Here is an 11,156-nt window from a genome sequence, read left to right as displayed (position 1 = left end):
CCCCTTGCGAAAAAGATGAGTGCTTTAGGGTTGGCCCAGGACTGTTTTCTTGTTGTTGTAATGACTAGAAATTTTATTTTTAGATTTTCACCTTTATTTTTAGTTTCTCAAAGATCATCTGAATAAAAAAAAAAAAAATTTAAAACTAGTTCTGTGATAGCTGGCTGGCTACATTATATGACTGCTTGTAAAAGAACAAATTAAACCCTATAACACTAATTGAGTAACTCATGTAATACTAACGGAATAACCCTTATAACACTTACCGAGTAACTCATATAACACTGAGTGAGTAACTCTTATAACGCTGATCAAATAACACCTATAACACTGACGAACTAACCCTAATAATAGTTGGCCGCACAATGTGGCCAGCCCACATATAAAAGTTGGTGAAAAAAAAAATTTAAAGCCTCTTTGTGTTATCCTTTTTTATAAATAATAATAAAAGTCTCCTTTTCACAAAATTACGCCTGTGGCATATCAACAAATTTTTACCTTTGCTCTTACATATCTTGGTATTTTATAGCATTCTTCTAGGTCAATCGATCTGTTATATACTTTATGAATATTTCGTATAATTCATCTAATTACTGTAGTCTAAGAATTAACCTCTTTAATTTATCCCGCATAGATTTTTACAAAAAATATTAACTTTGTATAATACTAAACTCATATAATTCAACTATACTCGAACAAATACCACTATAGTGGACATACAGGTTATGCTTTTAAAATGATATACAGGTTTGTAAATAGCCAAAATGTTGATTAAATTTTGACTATTTTCGACTTGCTACCTCTATTTTTTTATTTTTTTTTATAAAAAATCTAGAGAGAAAAGAGAGAAATACTCTTATTGTTTTAAGATTGTCATAGCTTATGTACAACATGTCCATTTATTTTCGAGTGTTTAATTTGATGGTGATTATTATATTTATGTGCGTAACGAGTTGTGCCACCGGGCCCATCAGCCATCACCATTAGTCCATTATTAATGAAATTAATTAGAATAGAAATTGAAAAGAAAAAGAAAAAAAGGTACTCCATAGACACTAAGCAATGTATTGAACACATATTTGCCTCATGTTCTTAGTAGCATCTTGGAATATACGGCTATTTGCCTATTTTGGCACACTTGCTCCTTTCTTACAAAGAAGAGCTATTTGACAACCAATTCCGTATATCATTTTTATCTTCTACCTTTAATTTTGGCAAGTTGAATTGCAAAATGCAGTACTTGTAATTTTGTGGAGGAAAATAATTAGGAGAAAAGAAATGAGTTGGAAGTTTGATTACTTCAGAATACATTCTACGGAGTATTTCTTTGAGCTTGTTCCTTGATTCCTTCTATCTGCAACCTTTATTTAAGTATTTATTTATTTATTTTTATTTTTTTTTGTTTTTGCAGCAATAGTTAGTGTTAAACTTGAACCGTAATTTTTTTTTTTTAATCAATCTGTTGGAAAAAAAGCCATAAAGGGATTATGATATATACTGGTTTTGAATTTATTATGCCTTTAGTATCAGCGCATATGTAAGACTTTCACTAGCTAAGATTGTTGACATCCACATTTTATAGATAGAATTACGTTTACATATTCAATTCTTTCTACTCACTTTTAGTTTCTACACGTTTTTAGAATATCAAGCTTTGATACCAAAACATTAAATATTTTATGACTTACTAATTAATACGAAGTACTAACTAATTGACATGATCATAGATCATAACTAATACGTAGTATAAACAAGTGACCCCCATATCACCATCCAAAAAGTTTCCTAATTGAGGCATCCAAATAGTCCCACGCATCTCTTCTCCATACCACATTACTCATCGATTCTATCTTCTCATCCACCACAAGTCCTTTCTCATCAACTCCAACCACATTTATTTATTTATTATTTTTCTAATTATTATTTTCTAGCAATCGTATTTACAAATTATATTGTCCACTTATAAAAATATCACCCTCTATTATATTAATTCCCTTAGGCACCCCTGCAAGTCTACTACTCGGTACCTTAATGTCCAATGTCAATCTTACCTCAACAAAAGAACCTCTTCAAGTCTCCTTACCAAAATGCTAACAAAAACTACCAAATTATCCACATCATTCGAACTCGGGTTCATTGCACCGCCACCCCGGTAAAACCGAACTTTGGTCCAACCCGTTTAGTACTAGTCAAACCAAGTTCTACTCAACCTACACCAGCTCAAGTTCCAATAACCCCTAAAGGACCTAGGCCGGATGATCCGGCCTTAAAGTCCACGTGGGGCCATAGAGCCTGGTTGGCTAGTGGGTGCACAACTTTGCTAGTTTCTCTAGCCAAGTGTGTAGCTGCTTCAGCAGATTCCCATATTTGGGTCGAGCCTATTTTAGCTGGCTTAGTCGGATATGTTTTAGCAGATCTCGGATCAGGAGTATACCATTGGGGCATCGACAACTATGGAGACGCCAAAACCCCGTTATTTGGAGGCCAAATTGATGCCTTCCAAGGGCACCACAAATGGCCATGGACCATCACAAAGCGCCAATTTGCTAACAACCTCCATGCATTAGCCAAAATAATAACCTTCACGGTTCTACCCATTAACCTAGTCCTCAACGACCCAATCCTACTCGCATTTGTCGGATCCTTCTCGGGTTGCATCATGTTTAGCCAACAATTTCATGCATGGTCACATTCAACAAAGAGCAAGCTACCACCAATAGTAGTAACGTTACAAGATATGGGGGTACTAGTGTCGCGATTAGAACATTCTAATCATCATCGTTCTCCTTACAATAGTAACTATTGCATAGTAAGTGGAATTTGGAACAAATTTTTGGATGAAAATAAGATTCTTGAAGCACTTGAAATGGTTATATTTTTTCAATTAGGAGTTAGGCCAAGGTCTTGGAGTGAACCTAGCTTGGAATGGACCGAGGAGAGTTCTATACCTTCTTCCTTTCCTTAATGATGAAGTTTCTATTATATTTTCTGTTCATATACTTTTTTATTTAAACATTGGTTCTCCAATATATTTTAGTTTGTACAACAATTTTTTTTTGGTACAAAGGAGGGCCAAGCCCAAATAAGTTTGTACAATAATTCGTGAAGTATCTTCTCCATTTTATGTACGTAGTATACAAGAAAATCACTGTGGAAGAAATTTTTGCATACGTTACGCAAACTATTCTTTAATTTTTGTGTGTATAGATTGATTATTCAAAGATTTGATGGCCAAGGAAGAAAATATGAACAATGTCTTATTAGGAAACCAGCAAAGTCAATCAGTCTTAATACTACGGATCGGACTACATGGAGTGTTATGTCGTTTCAACCATTAGGAAAATTATATTTACAGTAAAACCCCTCCTCATATAAGAACTCTTTCTTATGTAAGAACACCTTATGTTCTAAAGTTTTTCCAATATTTTACTGTAATTTTTTTCTACTTATGTTCCAAATTATTTCCTATGTTCTAAATTTTTTTTTAGCTTATGTTCTAAATTTGTTCAAATATTCTAAGTTATTTTTTCAGCTTAAGTTCTAAATTTTTTCCTATGTTCTAAATTATTTTTTCAACTTATGCATTATTTTTTCAACTTATATTCTAAATTATTTTTCTTATGTTCTAAATTTTTGTTTGCTCATGTTCTAAAATTTTTCTATGTTCGAATTTTTTTTTTTTAAGTTCTAAATTTTTTCTGCTTATGTTCTAAATTTTTTTCCTATGTTCTAAATTTTTTTCCATGTTTAAAATATGAACTCCTCAAAATTACAAAAATACCATTACTAAAGGATCATTTTCGATGGCTAGATCAAAACTAATAAAGGGATGAGATTGGTTCTTCTATAAGATTGAGTTCTTATATAGAGGAGGATTCTTACATAAACCTATATATATATATATATATATATATATATATATATATATATATATATATATATATATAAAGAAATATTAAGAACCAATTAAGCTAAATTATTACAATAAATATTAAGAAAAAAAATATATAAAGTTGCATATAAGAAAATTAAACAGAAAAACTAAGAACCTGTTCACTTCATCTTAAAAAAATACTATTCAGTAAAAATAATTTCAGTTTATTAAAAATAAGTTCAATTCAGTAAAATTAATTTTAGTTTAGTAAAAATAATTTCAATTCAGTAAAAATCAGTAACTTTAAAGATGAAATATAATAGAAATTCAGTAAAAATAATTTCAAATCAGCAAAAATAATTTTAGTTCAGTAAAATTAATTTCAATTTAGTAAAAATAATTTAATTTCAACAAAAATAATTTCAGTTTAGTAAAAATAATTTCTGTTCAGCAAAAATAAGGTAAAGTATTCATTAATTATGCATTGAGCATGGCATTTTTTATTGCACTATGGCTTATAAAGTGGACTCATGGTAGTATTAAAAAAAAAAAAAAAAAAAAAAAAAAAAAAAAAAAAAAAAGAAAAAGGGGGATGAAGGAAGCTCATTAGTTATGCATCATTTTTTTCATGTATTGTTGGGTAGGAGCGGATTTTCATGGTGGGTCATCAGGGTCTAGACCGCCAGTACAAGCCCAATAAAAATCAACATAGTTAAAAGCCCAACTTAAAAAGGAGCCTTCTCTGCTCTCTTGTTCTTTATCAATTCCAAGTTTTTTTTTTGTATAGTTTCTTGCTTAACTTACAGGTAGCTAGGTTATATTCTTTTGAGCTTATGGGAAGATTTTAGCAGAGCAGAGTAGAGAAGATTTCAACCGAGTAGATCAGGGCTTCCAACACACTGCAAAGAATAACAAAGCAAATTTAAGCAGAGCAAGTCAGAGCAAAGCATATTTCAGCAGAGCAGATCTAGCAGATTTCAACAGACTAGGACAGGGTAGAGCAGAATAACTCAAAAGAACAGGGCCTAATTAATTATCTCATCCACAATACCTACAAAATAAAGGAAAGCAAAAGCCCTTGATTGTATACACTATACACATTTTGGATCAGTAGCGGATCCACAATGGGTTCAAATGGGTTCATTGAACCCACTGATTTTTCTGGGAAAAAAAAGTTTGTTTTTTTTTTTAAACAAAAGTAGAAAAAAAAAAAGATTAAATAGAATATGTGTGCATAAGTGAGATAGGAAAAGAAGCGTCGCTCAATAGTAGCAAGGGTTTGGGTTTGTGCACTTGGGCCTCATAGGTCTGAGGTTTGATTTCCAGCCTCGTCTTTTTATTTTTTTATCCCCTTTTTTTTCAATACCTTGGCTAAACTCTTCATATTACCACTTGAACTTAATTTTTTTTTCCCCTCTTTTCCTTTACCCTCACTACCTTTTTCTTCAAAATATATGAAAACTCGAATGCTTGTATAAGCCATTTTAATTTTTCCCCCTCCTTTCCTTTACCATCACTGCATTCTTCTCCAAAATATATGAAAATTCGAATGCTTATATATATATAAGCCACTTCAATTTTTTTTTCCCCTTTTTAATATCAACTTTTAATATTTTTTATAAAAATGTAATTTAAGATATTTAAGTGATAAAATGTGTATTGGCAAACATGAAATTACCAACATTGCAATATATATATATATATATATATATATAAAAGAAGAAGGATCGGAGCTATATCTATAACTAATACTAAGGGCCTGTTCATATTTACTGAACTGAGCTGAACTGAACTGAACTGAACTGATTGGAGCTGAACTGAACTGAACTGAACTGAACTGAACTGAACTGAATTAAGCTGAAATGAATATTTTATGTGAGAGGGAAATTAAGAGCTGAACTGAACTGATTGGAACTGAACTGAACTGAACTGAACTGATTGGAACTGAACTGAACTGAACTGAACTGATTGGAACTGAACTGAACTGAACTGATTGGAGCTGAACTAAACTGAAATTAAGTAAATATGAACAGGCCCTAAAGTAGCAACCGCTGCATCAATAATTTATCCACATTATACACGTGTCAGCTTCTCCTTCAATTTTTTCCCGCCTAAACTTTATTTCTCTTTGACATTTTTTTATGGAAAAAACTAAATATTAACTTCAAAATATTTTAATAAAGAATACTATACATTAAACTCTTCATAATTTTTTAATAAACCTTTTGGCAACCATTCACCAAATGAAACATTAGTTTTTTTTTTTTTTTTTTTTTTTTTTTTTTTTTTTTTTTTTTTTTTTTTTTTTATGGAGTATTGTTTTATATAGCTCTCTTTTTTATTATATCTGTGCATCACATGGGAGCTAATCTAATATTATTATTCAATGACTTTGAATCCACACTTCTGACTTCTGGATACGCCACTATTTCGGATAAGTCTTATAGCTCTTTCATCACATAAAAATATTGTTTTGAAGGAGCAAAAATAATGGAGAGGACAAGATTATTTATTGTGATGTTTTCCACTTTGAAAATAATGTATAGAACATGTGGCATATAATTTATTATATGCGCGTATCAGATATCTTTAACAGTTCTAAAAATTGGAAAAAAAAAATTAATGGAAGACACTTGACATTAAAGACTTAGGCAAAGTATTAATAAGGAATTAATCAAAAAACAGTGATAGAAACTAGAAAGGGCAAAAATATTTTATTTATATAAACTATTAACCGAAATAAATAGTATTCCCTTCGTCCCTAAATTACATTTCTACTTCTAGCATTTCTTTATTTATTTTTTTTTTGAAATCCTCGGGAAAAATAATTTATAGATCAAGTTCCGTCAAAGTTATAAAACTTTGGGGGAATAAACTCATACATATTCATTCATCATTACCATCTAAATCCCATCTAGCGGCATAATGAGCCACCGTATTTCCCGCCCTTCTAACATGATTACAAGTAAAAAAAGAAAAGCAACTAGACATTCTAGCAATATCTTCATACAGTAGGAAGATAGGAGCTGCACCATCATGCTTGTGTTTGATAGCTCTGACAATATTTATAGCATCTCCCTCCAAAATCACCTTCTCATTGCCCATACGTCTCGCCAATTCAACTCCATAGCGTGCTGCAGCAGCTTCGGCGAGCTCAGACGACCACACACAGTCAGAATTTTTCACAGCAACCAGCAGCAAGGACCCCTGATCATCTCTTATCACTACCCCAAACCTCACATTGCCATTATTGGGGACATACGCATCAAAGTTCACCTTCACACAGCCACGCCTAGGAACCGACCATGCTATATATGCCTGATGACACATCAGTTACAATCATCCTGCCACCCACCTTTGCATTGTACACGCCATAGTCCTCACACATACGCACAAACCCAGCAGCGATGCTAACACCATGCAGCTCATTACACCCATCAAACACAACCTTATTTCTGCAAGACCACACAACCCACGCAAGACACGAGAAAATTATAAGCTGTTTTTTGTCGACTTTAACCACCAGACAGGAAAAAAGCTCTTTGAATGAATGTTGTGGAGCTTCCTCAATCAAATCCGTGAAGCCACTATGCTGCCAAACAGAAATAGCATGAGAGCAGTAGAATAGGGAATGCACAATAGTCTCCCTTTGATGCCCACAAACCGGACATGTACTAGAGTTTCTAATGTGCCTCGAAAATAAAGTGTCCATGACTCCCAAAGTATTCTTACATGCCCTCCATATAAAGTGGTTAGCTTAGGCGGACCACCAAGCCCCCAAACTTCTTTCCATAGCTCCTTCTCACCCTCTCCATAGAAAAGATTCCACGCATTAGTGCATCCCAGCCTACCAAGCCAATAGGCTGACCGAACCGTGAAAGACCATCCAATGTAGGTTACCAAAACCGTTTATCCCTCACCAAAGTATTGGATAAAGGAATGTTGAGGATTTTGCTGCTATCATCCCCATCAAAATTCGCAGTAACATAAGCATAATTCCAGAATACAACATCGAAATCAATAAGGTCCCTCACAAGCAGATTCGGATCATGATTTGGTAGAGGCGTAGGAACAAAGTGACTTCCTGCACCAGGGAGCCACGCATCCTCCTAGACCTTGATCGAGCATCCATTCCCTACCCTCCATTTAAGCCCTTCAAGAAGCAGAGACTTTGCCCCCCAAATGCATCTCCAAGTAAAGCTCGGATCAAAGCCCCTAGCTGACCACAAAAATCAAAATGTTTGTAATACTTTGCCTTCAGAATCTGTTGCTGCAAAGTGTTACTCTCATTACACAAGCGCCACCCCTGTTCAGCAAGTAAAGCCTGATTAAAGCATTTTAACTCCCTAAATCCCATACCACCCATAGACTTCGGTAAAAAATTAAAAGGAGATCCCATCTATGCCAATGGATTTTCCTTTCCGAACCTCTAGACCTATATCCCCACCAAAATCGAGCTAAAATAGCTTGAATTTCATCAATCAAATCATCCGGGATTTTAAAAATGCTCATCATATATGTAGGAATAGCTTGGGCAACGGCTTTAATTAACACCTCCTTTTCGGGCCGAGAGAGCAATTTTTCCTTCCAACCATTTAACTTCTTCCAAATACGCTATTCTAGAGAAAAGTATAATGTAATTTAGAGAAAAGTAGAAATATAATGTAATTTAGGAACGGAGAGAGTACCGGTGAATGTTACTCCGTAAAAAAAATATCAAAGCTCCTTAATTATGCTTATGTTTTTTTAAAAAAAAAAATCAACTTCTCAATCTACTATTGCAAACCAATTGAATCCACCCGGTTCAATGGAGTCCTTTTCCTCCTCATTAGTCCTGAACTCCGCAATCAAAAGTTATGGTTTAATTTCATGACTCTCTCATTCGTATAAAAAAACTTCTTTAGTATCTCTTGTCGCATTCTTTTCTATTAAAATTATCTTCTTACAATTAAACTTTGTGCAACCGTTCCTACATACAACAATTTATTACTCCCTCCGTTTTTTTTAAATTCATCACTTTGATTTTTGCGCTATTCACATACCATGGTTGACTTGACAAAATAAAATACAATGTTTATTATATTACATAAAATAAATAAATGTTATTATATAATATATCTTAGATTCCTCATAATGTTTAGTTTCATAATATAACTTTGTTATAATTTTTACTACTTAACAATTAAAGATATTAATGGTCAAAGTCACATCTTCACAAATATACCGATTAAACTGATGCAAATAAAAGAAAACAGAGAGAGTATAAAGAGGTTTATATTATAGAGTATTTTAATTTAATGATTGAAAAATTATTGATCTTGCGGTAACAATTTTTTTTTTTTTTTTTTTGTTGTATTAATTTTATTATTAATCTTCCGTGTACGTATTTCCACCATGTCCTTTTTTCATTTAAGGTACTACCCCTTCTCAAACACTTTTCAACATGAATGTGTCCAATGTCAACCTCCTCAAAAGTCGAACCGAGCTCTACCCAACCCATGGTGGCTCAAGCTAAGATCACCGAGGGGCTCAAGCCCGATGATCCGGCTTTCAAATCCACATGGGTTCACCGAGCTTGGTTAGTTAGCGGGTGTACAACTGTGCTAATTGCCCTAACCAAGTCAATAGTGGCCTCAATCCATTCCCATATATGGGTCGAGCCAATCATAGCTGGCTTAGCTGGGTACGTTGTAGCAGATCTCATGTCCGGAGTCTACCATTGGAGCGTAGACAACTATGGGGATGCAAACACCCCCATATTTGGAGCTCAAATCGACGACTTCCAAGGGCACCATGACATGCCTTGGTACATCACAAGACGTGAAGTAGCCAACAATCTTCATGCTCTTGGCCAAGCCGCGACCTTCATATTCTTACCTATTAACCTCTTTTTTAATGACGCGATTTTAATGGCATTTGTTGGATGCTTATCGACTTGCCTCTTATTTAGCCAACAATTTCATGCATGGTCTCACTCAACAAAGAGCAAGTTACCTCCAATAGTTGTGACCTTGCAAGATTTGGGTGTGCTAGTGTCACGCACACAACATGCTGCCCATCATCATGCTCCTTTTAATGGTAACTATTGCATAGTAAGTGGAATTTGGAACAAATTTTTAGATGAATATAAGGTTTTTGTGGCATTTGAAAAGGCTATATTCTTTTTGTTTGGAGTGAAGCCAAGGTCTTGGAATGAGCCTAGCTTGAAGTTGACTAAGGAGAATTCTACACCTCTTTCCTTGTCTCGACAATAAAGTGTCTTTTTAAATCACTTATTTTGTATTTCTTTAAGAGTTTAATTTAGTGTGTATTTAAGAGTTTAAATTAGGAAAATACACATAAATTTGCATGATATTGTGTTTTGAGTATCACCCATTATGTTAACAAAAATTAGTGATTTCACAGAATGCAAAGATAATTAAAGTAAGTAATATGCAATGGAGTATGCCATTTATAACGAGGGTAATAAAGCAACAAATTATGTTACTTCTTTGAGGCATTTTATATTTTATGCAAGCTTATCAAGATATCGATCTGTTCATAAATAGTACTAGTAATTTTTTTTTATTTATTCTGATAAGTTAGGGTATAATATTGAGAGAAAACTATTTTAACTTCTTGATTATCTTTCCTTTTAAAAAAAGGAAAAAACAGCAATGGAGTATGCCATATAATAGTGGCATGTTCACTATTTTAACCCTTTTCAGTCTCTATCATGTATTTTCCTTTATCTTGACCTCACTTCTCAACATATCTCATTCTATTCATCCTCTAAACGTATTGAATACCACACCATTGTTAACCCACCTTCATTTAACCTCGATACCTTTTGGATCTTCTTCTCTATTAGTATTGTACTCTCTTACCAGGACTCTGCATCTGGTTAACTATAGTTTTTTTTTTTTTTTTTTTTTTTTTTTTTTTTTTTTTTTTTTAAGCAGTGTGGCGACATAGACTATACTACGGCAGTATACGCAGGTGGAGATGGAGTATCGTTTTTCCCCGACATATATGAAAACGATATAATTACTCCCTCCATTTCATTTTAATTTGACTGTATCATTTGCTGAAATCTTGCACAGTTTCCAATGTAACATTGTAATAGTTTCCAATGTAACATTGTAATAGTACCTCCTGTAAATGGTGATATGTAATTTTGGAGGTATTATTTATGAGATATAAAAAATTTCAAAATTATAGATAACCATTAACAGAGGTAGTAATAAATACGTAGTACACAACTTCTCTATGTGCACATCAATACTATTATTTTAAAACAAGA

The 11,156-nt window shown here is 33.2% G+C and overlaps 1 protein-coding gene and 2 pseudogenes across 1 annotated transcript; 2 read left to right on the top strand and 1 right to left on the bottom strand.

Annotated features, from left to right (window-relative positions):
- The first annotated feature begins 1,968 nt into the window (after positions 1–1,968).
- Positions 1,969–3,168, top strand: LOC145576874 (fatty acid desaturase 4, chloroplastic pseudogene; annotated as a pseudogene).
- Positions 3,169–6,760: 3,592 nt separating this feature from the next.
- On the bottom strand, positions 6,761–8,273 carry LOC145575715 (uncharacterized). Its single transcript, XM_081633534.1, has 5 exons — positions 8,045–8,273; positions 7,775–7,958; positions 7,607–7,721; positions 7,230–7,466; positions 6,761–7,150 (listed from the first exon to the last, which is right to left on the bottom strand). Exons 1-5 carry the CDS (start codon positions 8,271–8,273, stop codon positions 6,761–6,763), a joined length of 1,155 nt encoding a protein of 384 aa, XP_081489660.1.
- A 1,048-nt stretch (positions 8,274–9,321) lies between these two features.
- LOC145575714 (fatty acid desaturase 4, chloroplastic pseudogene) lies at positions 9,322–10,128 on the top strand (annotated as a pseudogene).
- The last annotated feature ends 1,028 nt before the right edge of the window (positions 10,129–11,156 follow it).

The sequence above is a fragment of the Chenopodium album genome, chromosome 13, assembly GCF_948465745.1.
Source record: "Chenopodium album chromosome 13, dcCheAlbu1.1, whole genome shotgun sequence".
NCBI classification, from domain to species: Eukaryota; Viridiplantae; Streptophyta; class Magnoliopsida; order Caryophyllales; family Amaranthaceae; genus Chenopodium; species Chenopodium album.
Note: the sequence above shows the minus strand (reverse complement) of the source record. Positions and strands in the feature narration are given on the sequence as shown.